A 16,169-nucleotide genomic window follows, 5' to 3' on the forward strand; every position below is an offset into this window, starting at 1 on the left:
TATCTTTGATTAAATTTACCACAGCTTACAACTATTAGTAAATAAAGCTAATACAGACAGTCATCGCAGAGTTCTAGAGGGTGGATAAGGAGAAAAACAGTTTATGGATTCCTTTCCTGTGCAGTTCCTAAATAATAGCTTCACATAGAACAGCTATAATAAATTAAAGTCTAAAATAAAAAGTCTGATCTTTTTAAAACTACTTTTTTTTTTTCCTGTCTCCAACTTCAGCGAATTCAGCAATGACCTAAATAAAAAAGGAATCAATTACTGTAAAATAAATAAATTTGCTGTTTGTTCTGCAACCCTTTCATTCTACCGTGTGAGAACACAAAATGGAATATCTTTCTATACTGAAAGATCAAAAACTGGAGAAATGGTGCATTTTGGGAAAAAAGGGTTCATTCGTCCTCCACTGCCGTCCCTGATGTCAGCAAAATGTTGTTTCCTTAGAACAGAATTCATGCAAATGTTTATTTTGCAGCCGTCTCATGTTCCTTTTGTTAAAGAACTAAGCTCTATTTTCATTGTCTTATTTTCTGTTTGGTAAATATCATTTTCTCCTGTCCTTTCTGCAGCTACCATGGAAACAAGCAAAAATGCTTCAGATTAAATATTTTTAACTAGATTCTTTTTTTTCTCTGGGAGAAAATGGTACCAGTTTCCAAAATGTATATTGATATAGGAGATGAAGGGAAATATGTTTGAGCAATGGACTAAAGGTGGCTTTGTAGCCCCTTGTATTGACAAAAATATATTAAAAACACATTGCCTCAGTTAAACCCTATGAGTGACACTAGAAAGAGAGCAACCCAAGTATTATTTCTTTTCTGAAAAATGTCTAGTGTGAAGCGTTAAAGATCCTACGAAAATAATAAGACTGGCATATAAATAAAACAGGTTATATCATAAATAATTTTGATACCTGGGAAGTAAAGGCCTTATTTCCTTTCCTCCAGCTGCAGGTAGTTTTTATTGCAAGTGCAAATATAATATATTTTAGTGCCGAATCTGGAGCATTTCATTTTTCGGGTTGAGCCCTATGAAATTATTAATCTCCAACAAACGTACCCTAAGACTCACTCGTTATTTATATGCAGGGAATGGCGGCTTATTTACCCAAACATTAGAGTGATCCAAAATGTTCAGCTAAGCAGGAACACAAAATATGATATTATATTATGTAAATGGGTTTGTGATACGCTCTGCTGGATAATAACTTCCAGATGTCTCCGTAGCCAGAGGCTGACGGATATCAAAGGCAGGTTGGCTGGGAGGGGAGACAAGCCAGCTGGCGAGACTGGCTACTGCTAAGTGTAGCGGAAGGTGGAAGCTGGTGTTTCTTCACACTCACTGCTTTTATTTGTGGACTAGTGAAAAGTCAGTGCTTTGTGGCCTTCTTGTCACGAGCAGGATAGGGCTGGAGGGGCTGCTGGGATCCCACCTGTCCTGTTGTGTCAGGGGATTATTTTTTGACCTCTTTTACAAGTAGAGGTTGGGTTTAGTCTGAGTCTCCCAATAAATTAAAGGCTGATGAGCCACAGACCAACACTGACAGGAGATTATAACTCACTAAATGGCTTTTCCAACTTATCCTTTATTCCCAGTGCCAGGTGCAGACAAGGAATGTCCCTGAGCTCTCAGCATTGGGGTGTAAATGGAGTTAGGTGAAGCACCCTACAGCCTCAGCAGTTTGGAGTAAGGTGTCCTGAGGCTGTTGGGTTTTGAGGTCTGACAGTCCCTTTGGAATTTAGCTGTGTCCTCTTCTGAAGGCAGCCAATTGTGTTCACCATCCTTAAAGGCAATTCCAGACTGAAAAGGGCCTGGAAATGACTCCTGGGAGGGGCCATTGAAGCTGCTGATATGGACTCCAAGACACCCCTACGCCTTCTGTGAAGCAGCCTGGGAGAAGAAAATTCTTTTCACAATCCTTATAGATTGTGAAAAATTAGGATTGCAATTGAGGCTGCACCTCCTCCAACCTCGCATTGCTTTCTGAAAGCTTGATCTGCCATCTCAGTGAAATATTTCTGATTGATTCCTATATGTTTATAATTGATGTCAACTAATAGCCAAACAAAAAAAACCCCAAACCAAAAGAGCGGCAAGGGAAATCGCAGGGCAGTTTCTGCCACTCTGAGCTGCAGTTGATCCTCAGCTCTTCAGCTGCCTTATCAAAGGCAGGGAGGATGGTCTCCAAGAGGCTCTTCCTCTTCCCTGCAACTGCTCATAACAAATATTTGAGTTGCACATTCCAGAGAAAGAAGCATTTATCAGCAGAAGATGCAAGGGCTGCGTTATGATTTGCCAGCACTGGCGTTGTCCATGTGTGCCACAGTTATGGGCCAGAAGCCCACTGGAAGAGACGTGGGATAACTCTGAGCCAAGTGTCAATCCCAGACTTGCAGAATTTGGGCTTTAAATAATACAGCCAGCACAGGACTGCTCAGCTTCTTCAGCAGGCTCTGAAAGATTCTGCCCCAATACAAATACTAAGGCATTAAATCCTACCGAATCCAAACTCTCCTAACAAGTTTACATCCCAGCATGGGCTCTTCTCCTGTTGTTTTTCTCCATCCCACACTTTGTAATTACTTCTTCCTCTTGATTTGAAGGTTTTCATCTGTTTTGGCTCAGCTGTATTTCTCTAGCTTATCAGTGTCACAAAGTGATAGACAGACATAATTACTGAATTACCTGACTATTTTATATCCTCCTGTAATTATCTCTGTATTACCAAAGACCGTGCTCACATGTTCCATGTTTAGAGTTTGATCCTGTTGTAATGAGTTATAAACATCACTGTGTAATTTTTGGAATGGAGAGTGGATTTCACTTTCCCCTGGGCATGTGTTTCATGGATTGCCTTCTCTGGTGCTGCACACCATCACCCTCGTGCTGTATGTAAGAGAGACACAAAAACAGTGAAGAGAAACCACCCCAAAGCAGCAGCACTAGAAGTGCTTGATTTGATTTTGTGAAGGAGTATGGACAGTTTGTGTTCTGGTGGCACTACAAAATGGTAGAGGAATATTTTATCTTTTGAAAATGATTCTAAGATTCATAAAGCATGTGGCCAGTGAGGCCATGAGAGAAGAAGCAGTTGTCATCTCAGTAAAAACTGTTATTCAGCAAAACCAGAACTGGAAGCTGTATTTTAGAATTAATTGAATTTGGTGTCACATTCTGCTTTTGAGTTGAACTTTAGATTCTTGCAAACTCAAAGACACAGGAGAGTTTTCTGGGGCTCACAGTTCAATGATGCTGTTATTCCATATATGTTCTGGGATGTTTCAGTCATAGATCTGAATAGTTCTGGCACTTATACTCACCAGACTTTGTTACTGCATTTGTCTCACAGCTTTTAAACAGCAGAAAACATGTACAACATATTTAAACAACACCAGAGAAATTAAGGTCATGAGAATGCATTGTCAACAAATGAAGATAAAAAAGAGCTGTTGTTTAAAAAAAGAAAAAAAAAAAAAAGTTGTTGCAAGATGCTTTTGAAATTCTACATATCAAATTCAGAGTCATGTTGATGATTTATTCTAATATAGGAAAACATCATGAAGAGTGACAAGCAAGCTAGTCACTGTCTAGTCACCTGCCAGCAAGTATTTCATACAGACTAAAAAGGCTGGTATTGCCTTGCTGAGCTGACACTAATTATTTCAGTATACACAGAGCTTTGGGACTTGTGTTAATTCTCAAGTCTGTCTTTAGTTCAGACTCATTCCACTGTGTAAACTCAGCAGAGCACAAATTATTTGACCATCCTTTCATAATCTATCCCCATGCTCAGTTGCCAATTATATAAACTGATCCAAATACCTGCTCTCAAAGGATTCCCATTTGGGAATCACAAGCCAATTAAAAAAAATAGGGGATATCCACTATTCTGTGGCTCATGTCTCATACTCCTGTTTCACGTTGTCATGCATTTCTGGGTGTCTTCTTTAGATAACACTCTTTTCATCAGTGTTCAGAAAAGATACTTTTCTGGCAATAAAATCCTTTTTAAATGAAACCTCTTTTGGATATAGCATTGCATGCCATGTGAAGGAGGAGGTCAGGAGTGCCTGCAGTATCCTGACTATCCCAAGAAAGTCTCCCACTGCCACACCATGATTCTGTTTCTTTGTTTATTGCACACTTCAGTAAGCATTCTAAGAGCAACTATCTAAATACTGAACATGGTGCTGTGATTTTGTTGAAGGTGTGTAAACAGCACTTAGGTGAACACAACCCACATGGTGAGTGTGAGACAGGACCTGAGGAATGTGCCTCTGTGTGTGACTGAAAAGACCATATTTGTGCTGTGAAAATTCAGCTCTGAAACAGGCTTGTTTTTAAGGTTTGCAGTAAAAATATCTGCATTTTGGCACAAATGCTTCCCATCCTTGCAGCCAGTGGATGTCTGCCCTCCACAGGTAACAGAGATCAGAGCCATGACCAAGCAGTGAGAACGGGCTCCTTGCTGCTGTGCCCAGCTCTCAGCATCTCCAGCTTTTCTGGAGAAGGTTCACACAGCTCTGGAGCCACATCTCAGTTGAACTTTCTTACACTGTTTAGTTTCCATATACTGTGCAGTCTTGAGGTGACTGCCTGTTTCTTTACCTCCCAGTCAAGAATTGAAATGTGCTAATAGATGGATTGACATCAAACTAGAAAGCCCAAAGCAATGATTCCCACTGAAATCAGTGCCTACAGATAACTGCTTGGAGGGTGTTTGGGTTTTTATGTTTGGAGTAAGACAAAAAGTGAATGTGGCTTCAAATGGCAGGAGCCTCAGAGAATGCTTTGGTATCTTTTCATGCATTGTTCTTGTGTATTGGGGAATTTGGTTTGGGGGTGAGTGGGTTTTGGGTTGGTTTTTTTTTGAGAAAAATAACTGAAAATTGTAACATTCAGAGAACAGTATTCCCACTGGATCTTACCTCAAATGAAAAGAATGTAACTTGCATTCTTTGTGATTTATGAAAGTTTAAACATTTTCTGGTGGGAGTCTGGGTCACCATATGGTAACAAAAGGCCTTGCTTAGTTATCTTTTCTGCAGACTTTCAGAAGTAATTGCTGGAATCCTAGAAGACCACAGAGTATTGAAGTTTTGGGACTGCATAACCTCTGAAGAGCCTTGCCAAATCTACATTTCATTGATTCATCATTCTATAAGGCATAAATTTTCTAATAGGGAGCCAGTCTCTCTAAGTCAAAACCATGGTCCCATAATTTCCATTTTTATTCATAGCACTGTAGCATTTCCAACAGCAAAGTATTCCATGCAGAGAATCCATAGTTTAAAAAAAAAAAAAAAATCACAAAGAAGGACTCAAAGTCACACCAAATGATAAAAATTTACTGTGCCTAAGATGTATTACACTTCCCAGGCAGTGTTGGGGGGTGTATTTTGGGATTTGTGTTCAAAACCCAGCTCTCATATAAAGATCATTTGTTATGAAGCACTAAGAATCTGAACTAACACACCTTTGCAACCATGGGGCTGACTCTCCCTCTGGCTGGGGTTGGGTTCGTGTGGCAGAATTTGCAGAACCACAGAGTGCAGGTTTCTCTAGCCCTGTTTATGCTTCGTACCAGACTATAAAGCTGGACCCATGACATGGACTGTAAAGGAATCCTCTCCCATTTTTTGTGTTCTGGTAGATTGTACTTATGGGAAATTGGCAGAAGCTTCTTCACTCCAGAGCTCTGCTGCATCCCCTTGCAGCTGCTGCAGTGAAGACGATATATTCTGGGAGGTGTCTTGACTTGGGAGTGACAGCTCCATACATTTGTGAATGGTTTAGTTGATGAGGTGGTGTTAGGTCACAGGTTGGACTTGATGACCTCCAATGTCTTTTCCAACCTATCTGATTCTCTGATTCTGTTTCTGTGAAAACCAAGTGGCAGCAGAGCTGCCAGTAAAGCGCGTTGTGTCTTTGTTCCACATGGCCGTTTGCGCCACTGTTGGGATAGGTCGTAAGAAGTGAAGAAGAAGCTAACTGGCTGTGCTTTCTTGTGTCCAAAACAGCCCAAAGGAAGGAAGGCACTGCCTGGAGAGCTGGTGCAGCAGCAGAGTGACACCCTGCTGCCGTGGCGGCAGCACCAGAGTGCCAACGGGCTGCGGCGGCAGAAGCGGGACTGGGTCATCCCACCCATCAACGTGCCAGAAAACTCCAGAGGGCCCTTCCCACAGCAGCTGGTTCGGGTGAGTACAAAACAGTGATAACTGCTAATATTAATGGTGATCTTGTCATGGCTCTGGTGAAGCAGTAGGTGTGGGAAGCCTGGCTCAAAGCACAGGCTCTCTGCTCTCCCCCTCATCCTGCAGGAACATTTTCCTTTTCCAAAGCTCCTCACCCCAGTTTCCCTCCCCAGCTGACGGCAGCCTAATCGCCTCCTTCCAGCCAGTCCCTCCCGAGACGCTGGCACTGCTGCCAGGGTGGCACTTTGCCCACGCTCTCATCCAGAAAGCGGCTGCAGGTGTAAAAGCTGTGCTCGGTGGCACCCAGCGATGAGGGTGCTGCATCCTTCCCTCGCCGTGCCCTCCTCCCGCGCCCAGCCCGGGCAGATGCGCCGCGGCCCGGGGGAGGTTGGCTGCCTGCCGCCGCTGCAGATGGATCCGGCAGCCTCCCCTGGGCTGCTACTTTCTTTCTTCACAAGGATAATCTCTGGGATGAGGTTTACCCATGTGGTTTTCTGTGATGGTTATGGGAGGTCAGGAAAAGGAAGGGAAAAGGAGTGTTTTGCAGAGACATTTGGTTGATTTATTGTTGCTGTTGATAAGTGTTAGCAAAGTACAAATATGTGTTGCTATTGCTCTTGTGGGTGCTGGTTTTGGGTTTTTGGAGCAGTCAAATTATTAGCTGAAAAGAAAAAAAATAAAGGAAAAAAAAAAGGAAAAAAAAAATGTAGAACTCCTTGGCAGACACTTCCAGCTCTTTCCTTGGAAGAAAATGGCAACAATTACAAAATTTCAGAAGTTATTTTGAGTAGCAGTGGTGTGTCATTTGCATCCCTTCTCAGGAAGTTCATTTAGTCCTTTTGTAGTAGTGCCTGGATTGACATGGGTTGCATCATTACCTGTTTCTAGGAGGAAGGGGCATGTTCCCAGTTCAGCCGGGGATTGGATAAACTTGGGTTGTTGGTGCCATTTCTCTGTGCAATTAGGGAGTACAAAAAAGTAGCAGGTGGCAAATATTCTTACATCTGTCCTGGAAAACCAGGGAGGGAAGCCAGGGAATCTTTGTGTGGTCAGCGTTGTGGGGTATGGAGTGACCCATTAATGTGTTTTCCTACTAAGCTGAAGAAATAGCTGAAGAGGAGAATAACCTGATGCGTCAAAAAATGCCTTTCAAAATTAATAATTTAGATTAAATCTTGAATTCCTGTGAAAAATAAAGGGTAATACTTGCAAAATGAACTTGTGCTCTCTTCCATTCCCTGCTGATTTCTTTTGAGTTTTGACTAGACAGCAAGAGGACAACTTGGCACCAGCTTACCATGGCAAATTTGTTGATGTATAAGGACTGAAATCTCTGTGGCACTTTTTACCCTACATTCTGGAGATGAAACAGAAGGACTTGACTATGCAAAATTCTAATATTAATGGAAATGACAAATAATAAATTTTATATAGGTACAGAAGAATTTATATTCATCACTTAGACTACCAGTAACCTTGGAAAGATAACCTGGCTTATGGAAATACAGAACTCCCAGATTTTCAGCACTATATTCCATTGCCATTTTCAAATATAAATGCTAGAGGAAACACTGAAAATGAAGTAAAAATGGGGTGGGAAATAAAAAAACCAAACTGGCTTACAAAAGGCTGTTTTCCTCTTCATCTGACATACAGAAAGCATCATAATGACAGGGAAGATCATACAAAGAGTGCAACTTGATTAAGCATGAGACCCCTGATGTTTCAGGCTTGGGTTGAGCTGCTGCTCCTCTGCAGCATCTGGTCCTTTTGCCAACACCTGAATGTGAAGCTTGGGTGATTCCTCCCAGGAGTTACAGCTCCCTCCATTAGACTTTGCTCTAAATAAGACAAATCAACATCTCTTCAAAGACCAGCACTATCTGATTATTTCCATCCACATAATCTTCAGATTGCCCTGGAGCATTTTGCTGTCTCCTAGATCTAGGTAAGAGTTTTGATCTGATTTCCCATGCTTTTGCTTGCTGGGCACTGAATATTTTTGTGTCCATCTGCTCACAAGCTGGAACCAGAAGTGCACATGTGAAGTTGCAGCTCAGATCTCATTTGTACTGAAGCAGGTCTGTCACTGTTTTCTCTGCTATTTTATATAAAACATTCAAACCTACTGCTGGTTCTTGGGCACTGAACTTCTTTTGGTCCAGAAAGATCTGCCTGAGCTTGCATTTTGTAGGTATAACTGGTGGAAACCAGTCCCACCATAGTGCTATCTGTGGTTCTAGCTTCTTGCAGGGATAGGAAAGGATGGCATGAAAAATCTCATCACTAAAAACCAAAAAGCCCCACCAAAAATACATTTTCATTGAACCACTTGCTGTTTGCGTTTTTATAGGTCAGACTAATTTGAAATGCATAGGCAAATCTTTCAGGTTCCCTCCTACTCCTGCTTCCTATTGTGAACGTAAAAATTCCATTTTATGGAAGTTGATTAGTTACTTGTCAGTATTTTTAGCAAGGCTGTGCCTGAATGAAGTTTAAATCATAGCAAAGGTGAATGCAGCTTGATGGGAGCCGCATACCTCGAAAGGCAGCCCTATCTGGTTCAGCTGGGATCAACTGTAATTCTCTGCTCATTAAACCATTTCATTCTGATAAAATACGTTAAATGAAAAAGTTTTTAGAGAAAAAAAGAAAAAAAGGAACATTATCCCTGCCAAAAAAACCCCTTCTGTTAATTACAGGTTTTTTTTCTTTCAGAGGAACATCCGTATCTGTTCGTATACATCAACCACGCTAACTAGAAAATGTGTTTCAGAAAAATAATAGCTGAAAAAATAATAATAGGAATTTCTAATTAATTTTGTCTGCTGAAAAGATTTACTTACTCTTCGAAGAGCTTAAATGAACATCTGACATTTATAAGCTAAAAATAATTTGTTAGTACAAAAAAATGTTTTGTAAATTCTGCTTTTGTCTTTGACCTGAGAAAAAAGTTATCAAAATTTATTGATATATGCTTATTTATTTTGGAAACATTTATGAAAATCTTGGGTTTAATTTCCTTCTGCTTCACTTCCACCTTTGTACTAGGAATAATATTGTACATGCTGTGAAATATTTCACTGTAGTGGGGCTAATTTCATTACTAATTGTCAGGTACTCTCATTATTATAACTGAAGTCCATAAAAATGCCTATTAAAAATACAAAAAACAATATGAAATCCCCCTCCTTCTCCAAGCAAATGACTCATGCAGGCACACAGATCAGCTAAGATAATATATTAAATAGTTGCACCCTTGCTGAGCTCTGTCTATTTTCTCACTGACTCATCCCTTTTAGCCACACGCGTAGCTAATTCTTAATTATCTATTATCTAATTATCTATTAGCTTATCTTGTATTTCATCCTCTTTTGAACTTCAAAAAGAATCTCAGTTTTGGATCCACAAGCCAGTCTCCAGCTGCTTCAAATGGGAATCTTGACTCAGTTTTCGAGGCAATTCTTGGTCCATCTCAATGGGCTACATGAAAATAATTCATTTAAAAATCCAAGTCTTGTGCAGAATTGGCCTTTGGCCCTCTTTGACATGCTTAGATGATGGGTTCCTCTATCAACCACTGCAACTGTGTTCTTTGTGAGGGCTCCAAACTTTCAGTTCATCTCCAGGACCTTAGCAGAGCTCTTAGAGCCTCCCAGCTTGCATTTCATAGACCCTAATTTTCCCAGCTTGCCTTTATTAAACATGGAACTGAAAAATGTTTTATTTTCCTGTTAGCTCTTTTATGATAAACAAGACGTTCATTCTCATTACACCAGCATGAAAATCCCCTGAGGATGACCAAGTCAGGATCTTGGTGCTCTCACAAACTGCCTTGATTGCATGCTACAGGCACAGCATGGGCTCCCGCATGTGAGAGCTGGTGATCTCAGCCACAAGAATACTAGAAATAACCTGATGTGTGTAACAGGGAATAAGAGGGAAGGATGCATTTTATGTAAATTTAATCAGAAAGTCCTGAAGTGGCTTGGAAAGTTGGCAGAATATAATATACCTGAATTCTTGTGTTGTTGCTTAGCAGGGGTGTCACTGTCGGGTCGGGTTTCCAGCAGCATGGGGCACATTAAGGGAGCAGAGGGCTCCTCTTGACACACTGCAAAATCCTGTGGTGGACTCATGGGTGGGTTTAGCTCATCTTAAGCTATCCTGTGACATTGAATATTTAATGTGAAAAAGGTTGATTGCACACTCTCCAGCTCAACAGCCTGGTTGTGAGCCACGGCCCTGGTGCAGGAAATGGGTGAGACAGCTCTCCCAAAGTCTGAAATCCTGGTGCTGGATGCACACAAGGCACACTGAGCTGTGAAATTCCTGCCAGCTTGGACCATCAGCCCTCAATTCTGCCATCTCCTTTGCTCCTCATGGCTGTTTCAGCGTGTGCCTTTGTGCTGTGTAGGAAATCCCTCTTGCCTCCTCTATCACAGCGTTGCTCACTGCTGTGAAATTGGCAGAGCAGAATCCATTAGCCCCCAGCTGCAAGACAGATGACATCTGTCTGTGGTGAGAGAAGGTTTGTTGAGAAAAGGCCTTGCAAATGCTTCCCAGAGGACATCAGACCATACTTTTCCTGAGAGAGATGCAGACAGCCTTGATTACAAACAGACCTAGATCTTCCTTGTTCTCCACAGTAACAGGTGTTTCTTTTGCCTTACCAGGCACACACACACTCAAAGAAAAAAAAATGGCTAGTTCTGGTTCTCAGTGCACCTCACCTTTGTGATGGCCTGTGAGCATCTTCCGCTGAAATTCAGAAATTAGGGGATTTGGTCTTTTAGCACTCAGACCAAGATAAGGAGCAAGCCCAGGGAGTGGAGAGGAAATGGGACACTGTGCAGGTTGTGGTGCTCGGGACAGTCACAGCCTTTCTTTGAAAGCTGGTTCAAGGATGTAGATTGAGACAGCTCTTGGCTTGACTGCAATTTCACACCACAAACCAACCTGACATCAAAGAGGGAAAGATGAGCAGGAAAATGGTTCATTAAATGTTTATCTTGCCATGGTCCTGGCTCTGGTATTGATCTCTCCTCTGTGTGTGTGTGTTACCAAACCAGGACTTACGTATGACTCACAGAACGAACAGAGGAAGTGAAATATGACACAGTGCTGCTTGCTTGATGTGTCCATTTGAAATTCCTTTAAAACCTACAGTCTGAAAAAAGTTCCTAAACATATTCCACGCTATATGTACTGCTGAAAGGACGTGCCTTGGTTTGCATTCTCCCTGATGAGACCATTCTCATTTTCCAGCATTCACTGCAGGAGAGGGGCAGATTCTGATGTAAATCACACATCTCTGCCAGAGCTGGTGGGGCTACCCCAGTGTGTGCCATTTGGGAATCTGGGTCAAAGGAAGCAGATGCCCAGTGCTTTATGGGCTTTCCATGCACACGCACACCCAGCATTATGGATTGAAAAGTGCAGCTACAGCATAAATGCTCCATTTAAAATTCTCTTACAACAGCATTCAAGCTTATACTGTAATTATACATATTGTATTTCCTTGTATTCAGACCCATGGGGAATTTATATTGTCCTTGCTAAAGCCAGAGGGACTGAAGGAAAGCAGTCATTTAATGATTCAGCTGTCTTGGGCTCTATGATTTAATCAATCATATGAAAGAAATTTTTAGATTCTTTGTGTTTAGAGTTCTCTTGTCTGAGCAGAAAATGTTCCCTTTTTGAATTGCTTTAATAGCTGTATTTATGCAGCTGAAAGTTCCTTAAGAAATGAAAGTAAAATCAAATTGCTGAGAATGCCTAGATAATTTATCAGAGAATATTCAATTAGAATATATTAATATTTTAGATTTCCATCATTAATTTAATATTCAGAGATTTAATTTAGTCGTTGAATTGCTGTAGTGCCATGCGTGGGTAGATTGTTAGGCTGAGTGCTTTAAAACACCTGCCACAAATGGGTGAATCTCACTTTGATTCCCAAGAGCACAAACGCCTTTCTACTGACATGAGTCTTGCAGCAAAAACTCAGACACTAAATCTTGCCTGTGCTCTGCATTTTTCCATAATTGCAGAAAGGAATAATACAATCTTCTAGCAGAAATAAATGCAAGAGCCTTATTTATTTATGCATTCAAATCCAGACTGAGGGGGAATTTGGTGCTCTGTGGTTCTGAGTTTGTCAATGTATTACTGAAGAATTTCATTTTGCCAGACTGGCCTTGTCACTTACTCAAGGAGAACCGTCGTAAGTGAGGTTGGGATTTAAAGGTGATTGACACTTTGCAGACAGATATCAAGGACTCCTATTGCCCAGTTCAGCTAAAAAAGCTGCCCTTGAGTTTTTGCCGTTTTCCAGGATGCTTTGGGAATAGTAACGTGAGGTAAAAAATGCCCCACTAAATCATAAAAAACCCACTAAATCATAAAATGCCATTTGATTTGGAAGTGATAAATCTCCTTTGAATGTAGCATCCCAGTTTCATGAAGGAAATGGAATTTTTAATTTCTCACACAACATAAAAACTGAGATTCTCAGAAGCCACTGGAAGCAGTGAGACTGCTCCCACTGATGGGGAAGTATCAGCATGACATTTCAGAAGTCTCAAAAATCATTGATAACATTTATGATTAACCTCAAGTCGTTAATTTGGGGTACAGCAAGTCAGACTGGAAGGAGACTGGGATAAAAGGCCTGTGATCTGACCTTGTGGTTGATGTTTCAATCTGTTTTGCAGTCACTCAGCATCCCGTGAGGCAGTGGGGTGGGATGTACTAACAGGGATTTGTGACCCTACCACCAACGACTACTGGTTAAATACAAATTGCAAGTGGGAGACACAGAATTGTTTAGGTTGGGAAGGACCTTTAAGATCCTTAAGCCCAGCTGTGATCCATACAGCCTTTGTTTAGGTATTTTTTCCATTCAGGATGTGATGTTTTCAGCCTGCTTGCGTCACTGGGGATGGTCTTTCTCTCACAGATAGAAGCCAAGGCAGGAAAGCTGTGAGGATTTGTTTGAGACCACAGAGCTGTTGCCATGGCCATAGGCAGCACTTTCCAGTTGTCAGCACCGGGGTCTGTCCTTGGGTTATTTGAAGAATCTCATAATGGACTCGGATTTTAATGGAGTGGTCAGAATCTTCTGTGTGGTTCTATCCAGTCACATTGTTCCACGTCTGAGTGCACTGCTACACCTGTGCATCAGGTCTGTTGTACACAGCTCTGTTTTCACAGCCATGCAGAGGTGCTTCTCTGCTCTCTGCTGGCTCTCCAACAATTCCTCCACCTTTTAGCTCCTCACCTTTCAGCTCCAGCTTCGCATCGGGAGCAAGAGATTCAGGAAGCACAGAAGGATAACTACCCCTCAAATTGTCATCACAGGCATACTGCAAGAGAGTTCATCAGTCACTCCAAAGAGTATTTAGCTATAATACCCCATTGCACATATTGTGACATATCATTACCTGCCATCCTCTCCAGAAAGTGAGATAACTGTAATAGCCACTCTCATTCCGTGTACAGGCAGGAAGGCATAGTCAGAGCTAATGCACACAGCTCGTGAAAGCTATTGAAAATCTGTAAAGATGGTGTACACAAAAACAGTGGGTTAATTTGCTTAGAAAAGGGTTTTGGTTTTGCTCCTGCCTTTTCCAGAGTAAAACAGTAATAATGAAAAAAGCTGAGACAGAACAAAGAGCTCTCAATCTGCCTCTCTGCTGCAGGAGTTCATTCTTTAACACTCAGCACCCACATTAGGTGGTGTGGACTTGGCTTCCTTGATGAGTTGAAATGGAGTCCTGAAGATAGAGTGTGGTGTTGTGTGGGTGTGAGTTTGGATTTGCAGAATGATGGTGCAGATATAACCTTGACAGCTAGGCTGTTCCTGAAATGCACTGTAGCAGGCTGGAATGAGATAGGGGAAAAAAAAAAATATCTACAGTTTTTATTTCCTTACTATTGCATATGTTCTTGATAGTCTGCACCGATGAAGAATTAAATACAGCACCCTGGAATTTCAGGTGTCAGCTTTTAAGATTTTAGAGAATTTACTCTTGGGTTAATTTTAAGCTCTCACTGCTGTGGTTAATTATTTTTTTATAACAGATGAGATCTTCAGTGATAAAGGTGTCACCATCCAAATCTTTTCTTGTCTCTAATGCAGGCTGATGAAAGATGTAAGCCATGGCTACATGATGGGGTAGCAAAGAGTGGATATGCAGTAGTTTACCAGTTCATTAAAGGCCCCTGCCTTTGCAGTTTGTCCTTTCCCATAATTTTTACCATATTTTCTAATAATTACCATATTTATAATAACATTCATATTTGTTGCTAATTTCCTTAATTTAAAGGACATTTTCCTCCTATCCGAACAGTTAGACAACTTAAAAAGCAAACAAACAAAACCTTGGATTATATTAAGGGAAACATTTTGCCCAAGGCAATTTGGATATCTGCAGATGGTGGTACTGAACATTTTGGCCCTTGTTCAGCAGAGATTTTAAGAATGTGCTTAAATTTGAGCCTTTAAGTAACTCTGGTGGCTCTTTAGAATTTATTTGTTGACTGGAAACTAAGGACACAAATAATGCCTTACTGGATTATTGTATCCAGCATTGTGCAGTACTAACCTCTTTGGCCATGTTTATAGTTTTTATTAGATTCCCAATTCTAATAACACTTCTCTCAGTGTACTGGCAGTGTGCAGAGAGAACACTTTCAGATGTGCATGCACATCAGCCTTTGCATATGTCCTTTTTTTTCCTATCAGGCACCAGAATCTCCCTTGAAAAAACACCCAGTAGATCTTGATGGGATTTTTTTTGGCACTGGGTGAAGAGAGCTGAATTCTTTTCCCTCCATGAACCAACTCATGCATCCCCTAAGAGCCCCTGCAGCTGCTGAACCTGCCACAGACTCATCCTTGTCATAACCACCTGGCCCTGCCCTCCCTTGCAAAGTTTTACCTGAGAAATTCCCTTTTAGGAATCAGGATTTGGAACCAGGACAATCCTCTATGACTCAAGTTGTAAACTCCTAAACCTAAAAGTTTCTCATGGAAATAATAACAGACCCCTAAATGCCACAGTGCTGGTGGCATTGCCAGGACATTCTCCTTCCTGACTCCTCCTTCCACTCGTGATCTCTGCTCATTTTAATCAAAACACCATGACCTGAGGAGGGTTTTGCATCTGTGCTTGGGTTTGTAGCCCTTTTGGGCTGTTTTGCAGTTGACTTATTTGTTTGATTTGTGCTTCGAGGCTTTGTGAGCTGTAACATTTGTTTAGGCAAAGAACCCAATTTTCTTGTTAAAGAGGGAAAGTTTAAGGAAGAAGAAAAGCCGTGTGGGCTTGTTGTTTCTGTCTAAGAAATGAAAGGCATGCATTGTGTTGTGAAAAGATTGGACATGGAGGCCTGTGGTTTGAACCTTTAGGGGAATTTGCAGTGCATGTGCCCCTCTGCTAGTTGAACTCCTCTGTGGAAAAGGCAGAGCTGCAGTGCCTCCATTAGTGCAGGACTATGAAAAATTCAGTGGGAATAGCCAATTTTCTGTATTTCCAAGTCACTGTAAAAGATATGGCAGCTAAAATGCAGAGTTTCTGACAACACTGTGAGATATTTGGAGTTATTTCTGAAGTAACATCACTGGAAGGGAGCATATTAGTAGAGAGAGGAAAGGAAACTAAGATTAAGGATCTGCACTAAAAAGTGTTGCTAGTTAATCCAAGCCCTTGGAAGGGATTTGTGTGAGTTAGAAAACAAAAATAAATGTTTGGCCAGCTTACATTTTCAGTGGTGTGGTTTGCAGTGAAGTGATGACACAATTTACTTACCAGTAAGTGGCATTCAACTGCCTCTAACAAAAGGAAATTACAGTAGAAGAATCAGACATCATCAGAGCATAAATCTTTTATGGAAGATTATAGCAGTTATTTATTATTTGAAAGCAAAGAATTGAGAAGCAAGGTGGCAGTTTTCTTTCAG

At 41.2% G+C, this 16,169-nt stretch overlaps 1 protein-coding gene across 3 annotated transcripts in view; it reads left to right on the plus strand.

The window, feature by feature from the left end:
- CDH4 (cadherin 4) overlaps positions 1–16,169 on the plus strand; it is a 410,156-nt gene that overhangs the window by 255,495 nt on the left and 138,492 nt on the right. For all 3 annotated transcript variants that reach the window (XM_086852847.1, XM_086852848.1, XM_086852849.1), the window contains one exon: positions 6,033–6,209. In XM_086852847.1, coding sequence (XP_086708973.1) covers positions 6,033–6,209 — 177 coding nt within the window. The remainder of the gene's footprint in view (positions 1–6,032; positions 6,210–16,169) is intronic.

The sequence above is a fragment of the Cyanistes caeruleus genome, chromosome 16 (genome assembly GCF_971803275.1).
Source record: "Cyanistes caeruleus chromosome 16, bCyaCae1.hap1.1, whole genome shotgun sequence".
Classification (NCBI taxonomy): Eukaryota; Metazoa; Chordata; class Aves; order Passeriformes; family Paridae; genus Cyanistes; species Cyanistes caeruleus.